The sequence below is a fragment of the Amblyomma mixtum genome, chromosome 8 (assembly GCF_055824585.1).
Source record: "Amblyomma mixtum isolate Tamu chromosome 8, ASM5582458v1, whole genome shotgun sequence".
Lineage (NCBI taxonomy): Eukaryota > Metazoa > Arthropoda > Arachnida > Ixodida > Ixodidae > Amblyomma > Amblyomma mixtum.
In genome coordinates, this window is record NC_143019.1 from 123362872 (window position 1) to 123382636 (window position 19765).

At 44.9% G+C, this 19765-nt stretch overlaps 1 protein-coding gene across 1 annotated transcript; it reads left to right on the forward strand.

Moving 5' to 3' along the window:
• The first annotated feature begins 1699 nt into the window (after positions 1–1699).
• On the forward strand, positions 1700–19552 carry LOC149334195 (uncharacterized). The gene is made up of 5 exons (XM_089555066.1): positions 1700–1792; positions 5626–5688; positions 7589–7663; positions 8046–8099; positions 19475–19552. The coding sequence occupies exons 1-5, from the start codon at positions 1760–1762 to the stop codon at positions 19550–19552; spliced, it is 303 nt and encodes a 100-aa protein (XP_089411192.1). The 5' UTR covers positions 1700–1759.
• The last annotated feature ends 213 nt before the right edge of the window (positions 19553–19765 follow it).

A 19765-nucleotide genomic window follows, 5' to 3' on the forward strand; every position in this document is an offset into this window, starting at 1 on the left:
AGAGGCGAGTAGGTAGCATCGTCCTACGTTGCCCGACGAGTAAAGTTAACGCCTCCAGAAACGGCGGTGGGTGAAGCAGCAGACTTGAAGATAAGTCGCAGCAGATTCACGGTTCGTCCAGGAATGGGCATTTGCTGACGCACGGTTCATAGCCCCTGGTGATGACGACGAGACATTGTGACAGCGTCGTGGCCCCGGATAAATTTATCATGTTGGATTTTGACCCACTAACAATGTTGCTGAATTTTTTAGGACCTGTAACCACCAAGAAGACAGGGTCTTTCGAAAAAATTCTTCTTTAGCGCTCTTCATTGCGCCTTTGTATAGAGAGTTAGCTATCACGTAGACAACCCAGTCATTGTGCATGCTGTAAGCTTTGCCTTGCGAAACAATCTTTTCTTTTTATTTATTCGCCGTTTTAAGGAAGTGTTGAACCACGGGGATGGCTGCTTGCCCGATATGACACGTAGGGGTATGTATCTATCTGTTAGCGAATTGTTTTTTTTTTAATAAAGACCAATTCTCTTCGAGAGTACGTGCAGAGGTATTTGGTAGGTATTCATCCAAAATTTTTCCGAGTTCTCAGTATGTCGAAACAAAGTAAAGTCTGCCTTGTAGTAATTTCTTATAAAATTTGCCGCTGGAGCGGAGCGACTGACGGTTCCTGCAGACAAGAATAGATTACTACTGTGGTGTGGTCACTGGGATCTGGTAGAAAAGTGAGTGAATGATTACCGTCGGGGGAAGTAGTTAGAATCAGGTCTTGGATACTGGAACTAGTAGGAGTGGCTCGTGTTGGTTGCGTTATGATTTGCGAGAAATTGAGATCAGCGCACACGTTTAGAAATGCTGCGATTTCAGAATACTAGGCTGAGGCAAACGGAACGGAAGGACCAACTTATTTCAGGGTAATTAAAATTACCCTGCAGGAAAATAGGTGAATTTGGGAATCTGACGACTATATTTAATACATCATTAAGATTGGTGCAAAATGAAGGGACAGTAGGGGGGTGGTAGCATGTGCAGAAAAACACGTAACTGTGGTTAATGAGTATATATAGACGCACACACCATCCATGTATAAGGAGAAGACAAGAGGAATATGGAAACTGCGAATATGGCTGGAATGGCAATTAGGAGACCTCCACCGTATCTATAAGCACGATCGCATTGGTATATGTTAAGACTTTTCGCAGTTGAAAAGTTCGTTCTTAGAAACCTTTGCGTTGAGCCACGACTCAGTTAGTATGCAAACATCGGTTTTAGAAGTGTCCATGAGGGAGCTCAGGTCACCACGTTTGTTCACTAGGCTTCGGATGTTTGAAAAAAGAAAACAAATTTAACTTGCGGAATCACGAGCTCATTTTGTTAGCTAAGAGAAAGGTGCGCCGTTTTCAGGAATGCACGTTCGGCAGCTGTTACATGCGTAGACGTATCACTACGATAATCATTCTCACATTCACAGACACTGTCCGTCCAAGATCAGTGCTAAAGCAATTGTGGTTCACGAACAGCTTGTTTTATGGAACTGAGAACTGCTGACTGGTGGCTTTACCAAAACCATATAGTTTTTCTTGTGTTGCGCGTGAGGTTGTTCCAAGTACGTATATCGATACGACCCAATTCAGACTTTTGTCGGTATCCCTTCTATCCTTTCTTTTGTCTGTAACGTCTGTGTGTTTTTTTCGCAGATCCTTTAGACTTGGCCAAGGCTGGCAGGGAAGCCACTGATACATTCTTTCACTGTAAGAAGGCAATTATGGACATGAATATTAGTCCTGACTTCATCAAGGTTTGTTGAGCACATTTCTCCCGTCGATTAGTCTGAATCGTGCAAGGGGCAGAATGGGGCAAACCCAAAAGCCTTAAAGTGGACAAAGCTGCAAATATGTGTATGTCCTTATAATTCGAATGAGTGTAACGCCAAATATCACATCCATGTCACGGCAAGTGCTTGCGCAGCCGCGGAATGCTATACTTCAGCACGCCCAAAGTACACCGCGAAACGCAGCCATTGCCGGATGGTTCGCCCGTGGAGCATTTTTGGTATGAGGGTATTCTAAATAAATTAATAAACTCCCTGCCGACAAACATTGCCACTGTTTGGCAAGAAAGACTGTCTGGTTTATTTAAAATGTGGCAAAATATGACTCTACATCCTCCTATTTCAGCAAGAACCGCATTTTGCCTTTACGAGCATTGTATTATGAGGGATGGATGCATATTGCATTCTTGGTTGGCAACCCTACTTATACCACCAATGAAACGCGATAGGGGTTAAGTGCAGGGATATGCAGAAACCAAGAAAGAGGACGAACTATGGTATGCAGTCGTTGAATTGGTAAATTCGTAATCTTTTGCACTTTCATCTCTGTCATACTGAAGAAATCTTCCTCTCTGTTTTTCGTAATTCTGTGAAAGCTTACTTTCTGCAGAAGGCATAACCTGATGCTCTTATTATATTGTCAGTTGCCTGCAACACCTACACCTCTCTGCTTATTTGGTACGACTGGTCGGTCCTCTGTTTATTCGGTGTATTACTAGTTCTGTATATGGGTTTGATTTGTATGTTTCGTTGCAATGTACTTTCTTATTCGTTGAACTCTCGGTCAATGTCTCAGTAATGAGAACGTACTGTAGGCTTAACTGTGAAAATTGAACGCTGCGAACATTCGGGTTGCTGTAATTGGAATGTTTTTTTTTCTTTTCTTCTATGTGTTTGGACCTCTTCAGGAAGTGTAAACACTGCATTTGCTGTTTGTATAAGTTTCAGGTTCATATTCATTTTGATATCTGCTGTGTGTGTAATCCTTTAGGCAATGTAAGCACTGCATTTGATCTGGGTACAGGCTTCATGTTCATATTCATTTTTATTGTGCTGTGAGGTCCACTGCATGATGCTGCCTGTGGGCACCCAGGACCCAGTCAAGCTGTCTGTGGCAGCTTTTTGCCTGCGGGACCCCCAACTTGTAGGTTAGAAATAAAGTGGATTTGGATTTGGATGTGCTTCTTGCGGCTGTGTTCGAGTGGTGATTAGGGCCCGGTCAAGCGAATTCTACTTTCGCTTTTTGCCCTCCATACCAAGACACTGTGTTTTCAGGATTTTCTGTATAAAAAAGAACAATTTGTCGCAGGTGATATTTTTGCACATCTTCAAGCCACCACGATTGGCTCGTGGCTACCGTCTTCTCACAAATTTTACAAATTATGTGCGTTAATCGTATAGGGCGCGAACATTGTATGGTGGCGGGAGGTTTCCGGGACGACGGATCGGGACGGGAGGATCGGGACGACGACTGAATGTTTTAACACTTTTCGAATTTTCGCTTTTTGTCAGACGTCACTTATCACACGCAATAGCTTCTCCATCTATGTTCGTGAAGACATCGTACTGAATTTTTTCATGTCAGGGCGATGCTCTTTCGCTTGCTTCTTTAATGAGAGCCCCTGAGCTCCAAAGTGTTAAACAGGGATGTTATTCCAGTCTTCTCCACCAAGTCCTTCTTGGGCAGTGGGATGGGAGACTGCCCTTAATTTTGGAATGAAAAGGCTGCTGCCTGATCTGCAAACTCCTGCGGTGTTACTTGCAGGACAAGCCAGATAATTTCAGTATGATCTTTAATCTGCAGCCCCTTTTCCATGCCTCTGACTGTCCTCCGGAGGACTCTGTTGTTCTTTGTAGTGCCCAAACTGCTGTACTAGGCTTTGCACCTCTTATGCGCCAGTTGCTTTTTCAGCCGGCATGCCCGAGCTGTCAGTCGGTTGGCTTCTATCTTCAGTAGTCTGTATCCACGCTTGTTTTCTACGGGCCCATAACTCCAGAAGGTGGATGACAGGAGTTGGCTGATCTTTGTATGCTCTGGTATTGATGGCTTGATTCTTGAGAGTGGCGTGTAGTGTTGACATAAGTGTATCTGGGCTTACGGTTTAAATGTACTTCGAAAGTGAGCCCTGCATTTAAATTTTCTTAAAGGGCAACTGCACCACCTTTCAAGAAATCCGCACTATACAAGGATTCAAATCTTTTTTTTTTTTAATAAAAACAGCGCAGTAGTCGGGACCAAGAAAGGAATCTATATAGGTGAATTTATATAGGCTGCAGTTAATATATGCCGATAATTTTGTTCTATCATTTCAACTAGTACCGTAATCAGCAATTAAATTTTAGGCTTCCCCTCACACCATCTTACGAGAGCAGAAAAGCTCGGTGTGACGTCACGGAAGGTAGGATGTCAAATTCCCGCTGCCGTCAACCACACCTTGCCGTGCCTAGTTAGATGCTACCAAAGAACGCACAGAGGTCATATCCTTTGGTGGTGTTGGTTTTTTGCCTTGAAAGGAAGAGCTTATTCGTCGGAACTGTACTGGTACCTTCGATGAAATAATGATGCACCCCCCAAATAGATCCATGCACTGCGGAGGAGTTTGATGACCGTCTCGGCTTCAATCGCCGGTTACGTCACCATTACAAACGCTACCCCGAAAGGACGTCGCACGCTCCACCTTCAAGGTTCGCACATTGGAACCCTTTAAGCTCGTCGAGTTCTAAAAACTGTGCAGTTTCTATTTAATCGGTAGTATAGCTCTAAATACAAAAAGTAAAAAATACTTATTTAAATGCATGCCAATGTCCCTCTCGCGCATTACCTAATTATAAAATGAAGTCATTCCGCGTAGGATAGTTGCTGATATGAAGTTAAACTCTTCGATATCGTCAATACACCACCTGCGCCTGTATCTGATGCATGCGAAGTGCGAGAGACACTATTTTGTAAATATGGAATGCGGGAAAGCAAACTCAAGAAGTTTTCGAATGCGTATGGATATTTTGAAGCACATTTACGGTTTAAAAAATTTTGAAACACAGCTGACCGTCGATCCTGACGGCCATGAATTTCACATTATAACCCTGCCAACAAGAATCAAAAATAAAATGTTTCATAATTTCAGCTAAGCAATTGTCTAAGTATTAATCCATATCAGGTATACAATGCCGTCCTTGCTGTCAAGTACAGCTCATCCGAGCGCACCGAGACACCTTTCACAGGTTTCAAAATAAAAATCGGGAATGGCTGAAAAATTACTCTATATACTACCTAAAAAGAAATAGGTATTAGCTGCGCAAGAACCCGAAGGCTCCACCGATGTGCGGAAAATGTCAGATACGAAGTTCCGACCTGTTTGAGAACGAGTACTTGTAAGCTGAAGAAAGCGCTAGGCATTTATTGAAGTTTTCTGTTTGCCGGCAATATGGTGGGCTCCTAGCAAGAGGAAATAGCTTAAGAGCACGTCAAAATTTACTTAATTTTTCCCATGTTTCTTTGGGTCTATATATTTTATCAAACTTTATCTTTATCTCACCTCTACTGAATCATCAGGGCGCTGAGTGCCCCTGCTTCCATGTCGCTGATAAAAAGAATATTTTACGCGATATTTCCTATCAGCAACGAAGGTTGGGATCTCCCCTTCATGCTACGTGGGGTAATGCTACTGCTTCTTAATCGCCGTGAATGTTGGAGCGACCAAGAGCGAGTAGGTAGACACGGAAAGGGGAATTCTGTTTTTGAGGAGTTTTAAGAGCACAATCTCCACTTTCTATAATTTGTCCTGTTTGTCTTCCGACAGGAGATTTCGCGAACGTGCGCGGCCATACGAGTGTGCCATGCTTACAACGATACGAACCGCAAGGTGAGTGCTGTGTCAAAAGACGGACACATGCCTTTCCGCTTAGGCGCTTCCCATTTTCGAGCTAGACAGGCTACCCTGATTCAGTTACCACATTCTCTTCTTGACGCGCTTCAGCCGTAGCATGCACTTCAGCGTTAGTGACGCCTTCTGCCACCTTGGCCGCTTTATTACCTCAGTATTTGTAGAATACAACAAATGTGCCGTTCGCTACACAGTCTAGCCTTTCTCTCTCTCGGCTTAGTTCTTTCTACTTCGCAGCGCAGTGGCTGGGTTGCTGGTGCCGATAATTTGAACGCACAGAACACACAGATAAAGAACGACGCCATCGAAACCCTTTTACTCGTTAGCAAGTGCTCTGTTTAGAGAACACATATGCGGTCATGGCCGAGCGATCCGAGGCTCCAGAAACAAAACTTCTGCATTTTCGCCGGTCTGGAGTCGTAGAAGATTGAGGTCTTTTGAGTTCAAGCAAAGAGTCCGAGATGTTTCGGCAGGTCTAAAGCGCTTAGTTGGGCGAGTTGGCATAAGTTCTTATTGTAAAAAAAAAACAGCGCACGAAAGACAGAGGACGAGACGAGAAAAGACACATGATGAGCGTTGTCTCACAACTAAGGTTTTATACATAACGGAGGAAGGAAAGGCACAACAAAGCCGCCGGAATTCTAGAGGCCCGAGTACTGTGCGATGTCAGTGCACGTTAAAGAACCGCAGGTGGTCGACATTCCCGGAGTTCTCCACTACGGCGTCTCTCATAGCCTGAGTCGCTTTGGGACGTTAAGCCCCGATAAAACCAAACCAAACCGAAAGGCGCAACATGTGAATAAGGCAGACCACGAAACTAACACAAACGTGGGCGCGTCGTTCAGAATTGACAAGAAATAACAGCTCCGTTTTATATAAAACAACACTATGTTTACTAAAGCAGCCGCGTTGTTTCGTTGAGACAAAATATGCTTCTGCCACTTCCCGCTTGTCTGGTCCCTGGGAGTATAACATTTGAGCGCGACGTAACGGAGCAGAGCGTCTTGTAGGACACTGTCGAGGGTGCGAAGTGATGAAATGGAAAAGAAGAAACGCTCTGAACTGTTACGTTGCGCTAAGGTGTTACACTCCCACAGGGATCAGACCAGGCGGGAAGTGGCAGAAGCATATTTTATCGCAACGGTGCAACACAGTTCCGTTAGTAAACCTAGTGTTGTTTTATCTAACATGGAGCTCTTGTTTTTTTTTTAACATTTTGAGCAGCACAGGCAAGATTCTTTTCTTTTTATGTTTTACCTTAATTCCCGTGTTATGCCTTTCCTTCATCCGCTATATACCCCAGGTTTTAAGAATAATGCTTTAGTTGTGAATCAGCGCTGATCCTGTGTCTTTCTGTCGTCTGGTCCTCTGTCTTTTGTGCGCTGCTTTTTTCAACATGAGGTGTATAGTAGTTTTGTACATATTGTAATAAATAATTCGAGGAAATTCTTTCAAGTGTCTCACCGTCAAAAGAGCAGCACACCGACCTGAAGTCACCAGTAACGAAGTACGTCGGCAGGGATCCTCACGAGACCCGCCCTTTACCAGTTCAAGTCAACACAAGAATCTAACAATATCTAGGAAAGAGGAAAAAATTTCTGCTCCGCCCTAAGCACATCAAATCTGTTGGTGAAACATGGGTCTTTTCCGGGAGCATTTCGAAAACTACTGCTGCTTCTGCCCGCGCAGTGGATATACATGTATGCATGTGTGCTGTAATCAGAGAGTGAATACTTAGGAAGTGGTGTTTTCTTGTTCTCCTTTTGTAGCAGTCAGTATTGCGCATTGTCGCTACAAAATCGACAGAATAGTGTTATTATGCACGAAGCAATTTCCACTTCCTGGGTAATATTCATTTCGCATTTCGTGCTGTCCACAGAACAGGACTGCTTTTGCTAGAGCAATGGGAGACTGTATGCTTAAGGTCGGCTTGTACACGGACTCCTCGAGCACGGTGAGTCAAGACAAAATATTTAGCAACTCACTAATAAAACGACAATGATACTGAAATAACTGAAGTAGAATAGAAATTTGAGCTAATTGGTGTAGCATCATGAAAAAATATAACGTACTCAGGAAAAGGGACTAAGAAGAGCGAACAACACAGGCGCTTACTCTAAACCAACACAGGCGCTTACTCGCAACTTTTGTGAGTAAGCGCCTGTGTTGTTCTGTCGTCTTTGTCTCTTGTCCTGAGTGCGCGATATTTTTTACATGAATGAAATAACTTTTAGATCAGGTCAAGGTATTGTCCACCAAAGTGCCTGAATGTTCAAATCCAGACATTCATACGAGATAGTAGAGCCGTCGTGTCAAGATAGATTTTTTTATTTCAGCGCTGGAAGGAACAGTACAACATTGTATTCAGCGACATATTGGTCAGATTCAACGTAAGTAACTCGGTCCTGTGATCTCCGTCATATTTGTTTTGCCGACATGCAACTTAAATCTCGAAGAGCTTGAATGTTTCTGAAATCACAACACATTTTACTTTCAAGTTGGCCCACGACTCGCTGGAGGTTCTTTATAGAAGGTTTGATTTGACACACAAAGAGACCAAAACTACGCAGCGATTGTATTAGTGATATGCTAAATATTGCAGAGAACGAATTTAGAAAAACCGGAATAAGTTAACATGCGTAAAGGTACAAATGTGGTTAGCTTGTTTCTCTACATAAACTACAGTTGTAAAGATCTTTTTGTGGGCTAGATGGTTACGAAGCATCTTGAAGTTAACAGCGTAGTCTGAGACACACACATGGAACGAAAAGTGAGGACGAACACAGCGCTGATGGTCAACTGAAGTATTTATTTCCACGACAACAGTAATAAATACGCAGATGGCGGGAAATTGACTCACCGCGCCTATGTCAGGAAAGAAAATACCACAAAGCCAATTGCTCAGGCGAAAGCAACCCAATGATTATCCTTCCCCCAGAAGTGACTATTTCATGTCCAGCAGTTAGATTGAAGAGGTGCTGAGAGACGAACCCCCGCCCTCTAATATTGTTATGTAAATGTAGGCACACAAGCAGTAGTCACTGAGGGATGCTGACAGCAACTCACAGCAGCTCAATCGAACCACTGCCGGCCAACGGCGCACAGATCACACTTCGTCCTCTTCGCGCTCATTGCACAAGCACAGCACTGTCTTCTTCATTGTCCACTGACACAACTCCCGGCGGCGAAAGCATCGTCCCGATGCTAAGTGGAAGACGGAGCAGGTGCACGGTATGGCTTGAGGCAAACCACGTGAACAACGTCAGTGGTAGGGGGGGTGGATGACGACGGAGGGTCGAGGGGGGCAATCTCATAAGTCACGTCGGTCACCTGACGGAGCACGCGATAAGGGCCCTTATACTGATGTAGGAGTTTCTCTGAAAGGCCGACACGGCGAGAGGGCCGTGTCGCTTCCATTGCAGCTTCCATTGTTTCTCCAGTGCATTCGTCACGAATTCTTGCAACCACTGCGAAATCACTGTAAGGTGACACGCATTGTTTTCCCTGTTTCTTCGCTTCTTCACACTCTAGGCAGTGAATGCCAAGGTCACCAGATTTAGCTTGCGAAATTCTGTAGAGATGTTCTTTTAGTCTTTCACTGAGACACCACCGAATCTGCCCTACATACTGCGCCCCGCAGGACAGCGGAATTTAATTAACGACAGACGATCCGGCACCGAGAACTCCACACCGGCACCAACTTTTTTCCCACTTTTTCGGTTTGTGAGAGAGGCCAATTGATATAGAATTACCGAGGCACGTTTGTGACACGTTCCGATTCCAGGTCTTTGCGTGTCCCTGAACTAGGTACGCTATTCCTTAGGGCACACTCAGCCGCAGATATCAGAATCTGAAGTGGGTAACTAGCCCGAGACAGCCTTTTCGCCTATTCAGTGAGGCTGAAGTGAAGACAACTGTTTGGTCTAAGACCCTTTTCCCAAGCATCTCACCCTAGAAGAGCCGAGCACCAGGACAGGGGAAATCTTGTACCCATTAAAGAAACCGGTGGGTACCCGGTGGCACGGGGGATCAAACCCAGCACCTCCCGAATGCGAGGCGGATGCTGAAATTCTGTCTATGATAGCATGATTTAGATATGAAACTTTTTAAATATGACAGTATGATGTCTCTTTTTGCAAGCTTTGAATTCCATGATCAGTACGGCAGCAGAGGCTTATTACCATGGGGCTGGAAGACACAAGAAACATGTGCAGGACGAAGTACAGGCCAAAATCTAGAAATTTGATGCGGTTATCAAAAGGAATTTCGTGAGTGATTCCATTTGTGCCGACGCTGTCAGAAAAAAATTACGAGGAACTTTAGCGGCTAAAGTTGTGAAAGGCGAAAACCTGAGTGCTGCATTAGGCTACGCGATTGTTCACTTTACATTATGTTGGTGCATAAATTATCTGTCAATTAATGACGCTTAACCTTTGCCTTTAGGAGTGGAACGCGACAGCGTGTTGTAGCGCTGCCAGGCAGTCCACGGAACGCCACCACCCGTTCGGCGCGATGCGTTACCCTTTGAATGCAACGCTTTTTGAGGAAAGGTTCTACGCCTTGCTCGTCGGTAAATTGGTTTTTGAGGAAAGGAAATGTATCTGTCTCTCATATTTCGGTGGACACCTAAACCTCGCCGTAACGGGAAGGGTGGAAGATGGGAGTGAACCAAGACACCGTATTCACTAGACGCGCATTTGTTCCTTCTAAACCATCGAGCTTGCATGGCGGAGTGGTAGCGTGCTCTTTTCGCACTCCGGAGACCAGGGTTCGATTCCCGAGCTCGGCCAATTTCCTTCTCAGTTTTATTTATTTATCTGGTCTGACTAGGAAGGTTAATTAGGCTAATTGGTTAAGTAAGTCCCACTAACTTGGAGCATCACTATACGATCCCTTTAAGTGGTTGCATTGTTTACTAGCCAAAGTACAATTGGCCCCGTTTCAAATTCGCGCACTGTGACGTCACGACCGTTTCGACCAACTGAAAAGCGTGACATTTCTGTCGACAACTTGTGCTTACAACGATGAGGCATTAAAGGCTTCCGCCTTAAAAATGGACCGATTAAGCGAAATTTGTGGAGGAAGTTCCGTTCTAGCACATTCAATTAAAACACGGCAATTGTTAACAAACCTAAATGTTCTTACAGCGTTTGTTGCCTGAAGACAGCCGTTGAGGATAGGGTCGCACTTGCTAAAAACGTTTTTTTTATGATTACCTTGTTTTTATTGAACGTCGTAGAACCGAACTTCCAGCTTAAAATTCCCCTATTTTCTCCACTTTTCGCCCTACTTGAAATCACTCACGAAATTCCTGTTGATAACCGCATCAGGCTTCCAGACCTTGGCCTGTACATAAACTCTGCACATGTTTGTTGGGCCTTGAATCACCACGGTAATTAGCCGCTGCTCCCATACTGATCATGCCATTCAAATCTCGTAAAGAGAGGCGTCGTACTGGCGTGCATCAAAAGCTATATATCTAAATCGTGCAGTCATACACAGCATTTCAGCTTCACTGAATACGTAAAAGGGCTGCTTTGGGCTTGTTCTCCATTTGAGCTTCTCTGTGGCTTAGTCTGCCCTAAGGAATAGCGTACCTGGTACAGGAAGACTCGAAGGCCTGGAATCGGGCACGTGTCGCAAACGTGTCTCGGGGATTTTATACGCACATGGCATCCATCATGGCCTGAAAAAAAGGGAAAATAAGTTGAAGTACTTGTATTTCGGCGTGTTGATTCATAACTTTTCAGGAGGACACAGGGGCGCAATAAAAGACACGGACATAGAAGTAGATAGGGACGAGCGCTTACTATCAACAGGCTTTATTCGACGTAGACCGTGATTCATCTATGATACTTCGCCGATCTGAAATGGTTTTCTTAGATAGATTTCTGTAATCGCCGCCATTGGATTTCTTTTGGTGTTCTCTGGTAACCACGTGCTTGTGATTCGCACAGTGGCGCTAGGGTAAAGCTAAGGTATATTAACGGTCTACGTCGAATAAAGCCTGTTGATAGTAAGCGCTCGTCCCTGCCTACTTCTATGTCCGTGTCTTTTATTGCGCCCCTGTGTCCTCCTGAAAATAAGTTGGCGTCGATGTGGTGTTCTCGGTGCCTGATCGTCTGGCAGACTTGTGGCGAGCCGTAAACAGCGGATATGGCAAGCAAGCTAATGGCACCACGAAGCATCAGCAGCGCTTCGTTGCTTGTGATCAAGCTGTTGTTTATTCAGTTTGTGCCATCTGGTGGTGCAGGCAGGGAACTTTCTTTTTTATTTCGTTTTGTGAGCCCTTTCTAACATTTGTCCTGTGGTGTGCAATGTGTAGGGCATACTGTAAGTTTTCGTAATGAAAGATTAAAAGAACAACGCTACCAAGTTTCACAGGGCAGATCTGGTCACCTCGGCATTCACTTCTGAGATAGTGAAGAAGCAAAGCAAAAAAGGAGAAACCATGCGTGCAACGGTGCAGTGATGCCGCACCGGCTGCAAGAATCGTGACAAATGCACGCGAAAAATAATTGAGGCTCTAAAGATTGGAAGGCTGGGGAATTCGTTTGTCAGCACCCCTTCAATCACACTGCTGAACAAGCAGCTGTCACTTTTGAGGGTAGCGCAATGAGTGCGGTGTTTTGTCCTGAGCATTTGCTTTTGTTGCTACTGTATTTTTGTTCCTGAAATAGGCGCTGTGAGACACTTTTCCGTCATCCGCGTATTTGTTACTGATGTTAGCGCTGTGTGTCTCAGATTGCGCTGTTAATTTCAAGATGCAGTGCAGGAAGCAACATAAGGACAGCAACATGGTCTGTCAGTTCATGTCTTGCTTACGTCCCATGTTGCAGTCTGCAACCATGGCACCTAACTACTGAACTTTGCTGCAACAAATTCTTGGCTGTGAAAGCAAGCTACCAATGGTGCCCGCGCAGTCTTCACATGTCACGAAAACATCAAGCAATGCTGAGATTCGAGGGGATAGTGAAAAGCACTGGTTCTGGCGAGGAAATAAATTACCGCCGTTGGAGAATTAATAATAGCATAATTACGTGGAAGCTTCATAGATCAGCTCACCGCGCGGCAAGCTCTGCGCCTTTCATAACCAGCATTCTTGCAAAACATTTTGAAAGTTGGAAAATTTTAAGACACTGTTATGAAAATACTGAAAGTAATGGTCCATTATTCTGATATATAGCAAAATATTTGCTTTCAAGTGTTTCCATCGATCGCATCAAAGAGTTAAGTCTGCCATAAAAAAAACAATGGGGAACGCTTTTGACCACAGCAAAATGGTGAATAAAACAATACAAAACTGCCGTCGGGTGGTCTGAAGCTTTGCAGAATGAAAAAAAATCAAGACAAAAGATTAACGGCAACATATTGATTATTATAGAGAAATATTACATGATATAAAAAAACTGCGTTGATAAATAAATTCCGGCCCAAAAATGTTTTTTTCCAAGATCGCTTGGTATGAAATAGAATTCACAATTGTGTTTACCGCATGCAGGAACTTATGAGGCAGGAACTTATGAGTGCTCGCAAGGTAACCCTTTAATGTCGTTTAAGTTTTTGAAGCAGGCAGTAGTCAGGTCGCGCAAAATAGGGCAAGTAGGACCGCGCTACTCGAACTCCAATTTTTTCAGAATACGGATTGTCTTGCGCGCCCTCTAGGCAGATCAAGTTACCTTGAAAAACCCCTTTTCACAGCTTTGTGTTTTATTCATGTTTCATGAGTTTGTGTAAGGGTCACTAGTCGCAGTTACAGCCTTAAATAATTGATTGATTTTTGAGTCAGCCAGCGTTTATTGCCGGTTCCGAATTACAAAACGCCGTGACCATGATCTTTCATACTTACTTATGGGCTGTGAACTCCCTTCTTCATGGAGGTAGTTATTTCTGCGGCTTCGCGAGCTATTTCCTCGATACTATAGAAGCGCTACATCGTTTCGTCAACAGCCGGTTGTCGCAGAAAAGTGGCATGACCACTTTCGTTATTTTGCCACACGGAGTAAGAGAGAAAGGATCGCGGACTGTTGTGCGCCGCATTGGAATCTGCAAACGTGAATTTGCTACATGAATGCGCACTGCGCGTTAGGCAATCTGCTTTGCGCTGTACTTTATCCCTATGCCACTGTTCGCTCGCCAGTGGGGCTTAATGCACGCTTTTCCCTTTCGCCACCCTCCTCGCAGAGATAGCCTGATTGAGGTACCTCTTGTTGACAGTGCCAAGGTAGATACAGGCTGGCAGCGTAGCTTGCACAGACGCCCGTACGTTCAAAACATGGCTGCTTGTGGAGCAAAGCTAGCGCCCTCTTCGAAATGAGTGGGCGACTAAACATTGACGTCATAATAAAAGCAAAGACGTAACGCCATGTCCACGGGATTGCCGGCAGAAAAAAAAAATCCCCAAGCCTTTCAAGGCTCAGCGCGACGCACGAGACCAGGACGAACGCAGACTGCACGGCGACAGCAGACTACAGATAGAAATTTTAGTTAGATGGTCCGCTCTCGTGCCTTCTTCCGCTGTCTACGCCTCTAGTGTCGCTTTCAATTTCCAGGTGTTAGTATGCCAGCAGAGCAAATCATTTGCCTGAATCCCCGAGAGGGAACTTGTATAGCCATAGTTATAGCTTCTTTTTTTGGCAGATGTTCTTGAGCAGCCGACTTTTCGATCAATCGATTGGCTTTCAATTCACTCGATCGATTTTAGCTCACATAAAAATAGACGATAGTGCAAATTTTTACTACCTTTTTCCTTTATTAATCGAAGCTCACCGCACACAAGACTCAGAATAGTGGCACAAGACTTCGCTGAACTAACCCACGGTATATGTTTAAAATTTTCAGGGGTAGAAAATGAGCTAGTTGCCTGCTGTGCATAAATGGCATAAGAGTGCTGGAAACAGCGATGCATTTTATCATTGAAATCAGGGTTGCTTTTTGGAACACATGGAGGAGACATTTTCGTCAACAAAATTAAAAGCTACGCGGAGCAAACGAGACAACAATCCCCGCTCTCAGAGAGGGAAGAAGCAGGGGAAGATACAGAAAATTGAACAAATAGGAATAGATAGCTTGCAGTGGTAGAAAACATTCAAACAAGCTCTTGATTCAGTAGAACATCCAGGAGGGTTTCAATAATGGTACAAACCTTAATAAACACTGCTCTGTACCAAACAAACAAATAAAAAAGCATCTGAGTTAGCGAGATTTTGCAAAGGAAGAAGGCTGTGCATAGAAAATCATACTCTTCTCTGATCTATAGTAATAAGAGTGTTGTATTATCTTGTATCCCGTAATCATAAAATCTACAGAACTCAATGTGTAGGAAAAAATTTGTATTCGCTGGTTTTGGTACTGAGTAAGACCTAAGTAGCGCAACCGGTCACGCCAGCATACTCCTCGTATTTGCAACGGATAGGGCTATTGATTTCTCTATGCGAAAACAGTGCCCAACATTTAGAGCGATGAGAAGCCTACTTATGCTTAATATCACTGGCAACTGCCCTTTCATCATAGTGTTCCTTCACCACGAACAAAAATATCTCTCATGTATTATTTCAGGCAGTACATTCAGAACAATGAACAATAATTTACTCCTACTGCATATGACATAAAATGAACAGAATTCATTCCGGAACATGCGCTTTCTTACCAACTACAAGCGATCATTCGAAAGTCCCATCTGACACCTCCCACACGGACGTTATAAGATACCTTTCAGGCTCGTATAGACATTTAGTAGAAAGTAACAGTTCTTCGCCTTAGCTGGGCTTTTTATCTCGAATCACATGTCATCCCTCTGATGGCAGAAGCTTCAAAACCGTACAACTGGAACTGTGGTCGATGGCAAAAACAAGCGCGCTCCCGTAGCCGACTAGATCGTAGCATGCGGACAAAAGTAACCGGGCACTTGAAATTAACGCTGATAAAAGGCGAGCAGTCCCAAGCAACAAAGACACGATATAACAAGATACGTCGGCCAACGCCGACAGTTATCGGCTAGCAAGACGCAGAATAATCAAGGTGGAGGGCATAACAGGGCTGCAAGCTGGTGTGCACGACAGCGAACACGAGTAAGTTTTTATTTTTAAAAAATGTTCTTCCGAACCAAATGTGCAAACAAAAGCCAGTAAAAAACCAGTAACAAGAAAAGCTTTTGAAAGAATATAAACTACAGATACGTAGCCAATTGGTTTGCGGCCATATTTGTCCGTATATTCATTTAATTTTGGCGCTTCAGTTCCACAGGCCGAACTGATGCCGCGGGCGCTTGGTTCTGGACCACACTGGAGCTTTGCCATTCCGACCTATGTAAACTGACATTGACAGGGCTGCGAAACGAAATTATCACGACCAGTGACGCAGCAGATGCAGGCGAAGCGCGAGTGCAGCGCCTTGGAGCAGACAACCACGTTGCACGCTAGCGCGCATGCGGGCGCCAGCAAAACAAGGGGAGAAAGCTTCCGGCCCCTAGAACCCCGGAGCAGCGGCGTGGTGAGACCGCTTTGCTAGGTCTAATGCCACATCTGAGCGCCTGCTATCAGATGCCACACCGAGGTTTTTCCGATGTAGCAAAACTGATCCCCTGTTATCACCGGAGTCGGCGTTAATTTCTATCTTACTCTGTGTTTTCCAAATTGGACTTGTCTAGCCGTCGTCGCTTGTTGCAGGATTTGAAACATTTCGTCACCCGGTCGGCCTAAAGCTTTGGCATACGCAGATGCGCTTCAGAATTGAAGCCTAGAGGTTCCTTAGTTCTCTGTAGTCACATTCGGCGATATATCAAAATCAATCCATGGAACGGGCGACAATTTCTGGAGTTCAATGCATTCAATGCCTTCCCCACAACTTTTCTGCAACTTCCGCCTTCAAATATTCAGACTGAAGCTGTGCACGCTTCTTTTTACCGTTATAAGCAATGTGTACGAACGCGAACAGAAGAACATGAACCACGCTTAGACGGTCAGTCTTCTGAAGCGCTACCTAGAGAAAAGCAGCTCATGTTTGATGCATGTACCTTTGCCCTTGCACATAATGGCAGCAAACATTTCAGTTTTCGTAACGAAATACGGCGGAAAAGTTGGAACGCGGAAGCGTGGTCCATGTTATTCTGTCCGGAACTGTGCCTTCCACGGCACGCTTGCAACATAGATTGGTGAGTTTTTCTAAGGGAGTGGTTTTGCTGGAATTAAGCGTTTACTTCTACTGTGGAGAAATGAGCATGATTTGATGCAAAATTTATCGTTGAGTAAAACACATTGCGGGGCTAGTTGGTGATGCATTTTCTTTTTTTTCAAATTTAAAGAGCGCTAAATTTGCAGGCGAATACACAGATAGACATGACAGGGCACGCGCTGACTCCAACTAGGTAGCCAGACTTCGAAAAGCAGGGTTCACTGACCACGTGTTGACTGCTGTGACCGAGGCACACGTACAGAAATTCAAGGGAAGGCAAAAGAAGACAAACATAATAGAAACGCCTGGGAACACCAAACCAGTGGTTATGCCATACATCCACAAGATTTCCCATAACCTAAAAAGGGTGGGCCACAAGTACGGCGTTGTAATTGTGTTCTCTACGCCTTGTAAACTGGTAAAGATGTGCCCTAAGGTCAGCAGAAGTGGCCCTGCAAATCCGGCTGTGGAAAAAAAAACACGCTAGCCGTTTTTCCGGTGTGCCATGGGTGTGGTCACTGAGATTCCCTTTTCTTGTCGTAAAGTGTACGTTGGCCAGTACTGGGCGTTCTGTTAACGAACGTGCCAGGGAACATGCACGAAGCTTAGGAAACGATCCAGAGTCATGCAGGAATCTACACGCCCATTGCCGTTCTTGCAAGGACCTAAACGATCGGAACTGTGAACTACGGCTTGACAAGGTCGGCATTCTGACCAGGAATAAAGATAGATTAGCTCGGGAAATATCCGAAGCCTTTTTTATTAAGGCGAGAGGCGACATGTGTGTGAGCACCACCTCTGTCTCCCTGCATACCAGCGAATTCACATTGCTTAAAAATAGGGGAAGAAATGCAGCCTGCTCGCCTTAATCTGCTACGCTTTATTTGCTGTCAGCTTTGAAAAAAAAAGCAACCTCACTTTACTCTTCCCCCCCCCCCGCCCTCCCGTTTTCTTGCCCTTTCCTGCTGTGGTCAGTCGTAGATGCGCATGCGCTCACTTCGTCTTTCTTACCAGTTCAACGAAAATACGTGTCAATAAACATAGTTGGAGTCAGCGCGTGTCCTGTCATGTCTATCTGTGTATTTGCCCGAAAATTTAGCGCTGTTTAAATTAGAAGGAAAGAAAATTTACCTATGCGAAGCCGACTGAAATGATTGAAACAAAAGATGTAACTAGGACTCCCGAAGTGAGCAATCGTACTATAACATACTGCACCCTCCCGATACTCTGTCATATCAATGCACATACGTTCTTAAAGAACTATAGTCGCCAAATTTTCGTTTGCGTGCTTTCTTTTTAAAACGATGTGTATGATATTCGTATACATGGACAACCCTGTGGTATTCGTGTGCGACCGCTAAATAATTTATAATTCAATTTCTTCTTGGCGCTGTTTCGTTTTCGTCAGTGGACCAATGACTGTGATGAGTAGCTATAGTTTAGGTCAAGTAAGGCATAAAAAATCGGCTATATAATTGCTGACAGGTAACTTTTTGTCATTACAGGTCTTGGGAGAGGCTGGATTAAATGTTGTAGTGAATTAAATCTACATATTAGCGATTATATTGATACGTGGTGGCAAGCCAAGGAACGGAACGGAACGACATGATAGCCCATGAAATATGATTTTAATGGCTGCGGTCCTAGCGCGAGCGCTCCGTCCCATGCCACAACCCGCTTCTTCGTCATCTTCGTAACGTTACCCGGGACCACCGACGATCGTCCCGATCGATTGCGTGAATTCTGAAGCATGAGCTGACGGTGAGGATGGCCAGAAAGGATAGAAGAAGATGAAAGGCTTGCCACTACGATGGATGAGATGGTCTGATGAAGAGTTGCCTGCGGAGCTTCAGGGCCGGCGGTCGGTCGCCCAGAGCCGAAGGTCAAGGTTTATGGACTCGCCGGGCAGCTTGGGCGGTGGTGCCGTCTTGGTTCTTCTCGTCATCGGGTCATAACGGGTCTGGCCCTGGTCACCGTGTCTTATGTTCGGGGCTGGGGACGGGGCGGGGGGGGGGGGGGGGGGAAGCGGCTGGTCAGTTCTGGTCAAGTAGAGCTGGGTCAAGCCGGGCGGCGGAGTCCATGTCCCCTAGGCCGACGACCAAGGCGAGCAGAAGGCTGTGGTGCTACAGGGACCAGGATGACGATGTACCCCGCACCTCACACCAAATGATACATAGTGGCAAACCAAGGAACCGAACGACATGATGACCGATGAAATATGATTTTACTGGCTGCGGTCCTAGCTCGAGTGCTCCGTCCCGAGCCACAGCCCGCTTCTTCGTCTTTTCCTTCGTAACAATAAGCTTTTCTAGGGGATCACGTGAGCAAAACATGAACTTCACATTAGAGTGATCGTTCGGTCGATGAAACCGACATCCAAACAGCATGAGAGAAGAAATTGAATCGTAAATCATTTAGTGGTTTCAGGCAGATACCACCCGGTAATCCATGTATTCTAATGTCTAACATATCGGTAGAGAGAACAAAACACGCAATAAAGTTAAATATCTCTGGCAATGGTTCTTTACGGTCATATGTCTTGTTACGACGCCGTGTTTCTTTCGATGCACACTACAATTCTCACCCACTGCAGAACTGCTACCGTTGGTCGCCGGACGTCAGATACATACTCTTCGGGCTGAAGTTTTTCAGAGACCTCATGACCGGGTGAGAAGCGCACCACAGCTTTAAATAAATGTTGCTGGACACTTTTTGCTTGGTCATCTTTAATTTTTTTTTTGCGTGGAGGAGAATGCTGCACAAAGGTTCCGCTCAAAATTAGCAGGATGATCATTTCATATTTTAAATGAAGGACACACTCAGTAGGTGTTTTTTCCAGCATTAGTTTGAGTCCTTTATCCAAGACCCCAAGGAGAAAGAGAGC

Coding starts and splice junctions, on each gene's coding strand:
- LOC149334195 (XM_089555066.1), top strand. CDS start 1,760: ATGGACATGAATATTAGTCCTGACTTCATCAAG. Junction 7,664..8,045: donor ACACGGACTCCTCGAGCACG/GTGAGTCAAGAC, acceptor TTTTTATTTCAG/CGCTGGAAGGAACAGTACAA. Junction 8,100..19,474: donor ACATATTGGTCAGATTCAAC/GTAAGTAACTCG, acceptor CACCCACTGCAG/AACTGCTACCGTTGGTCGCC.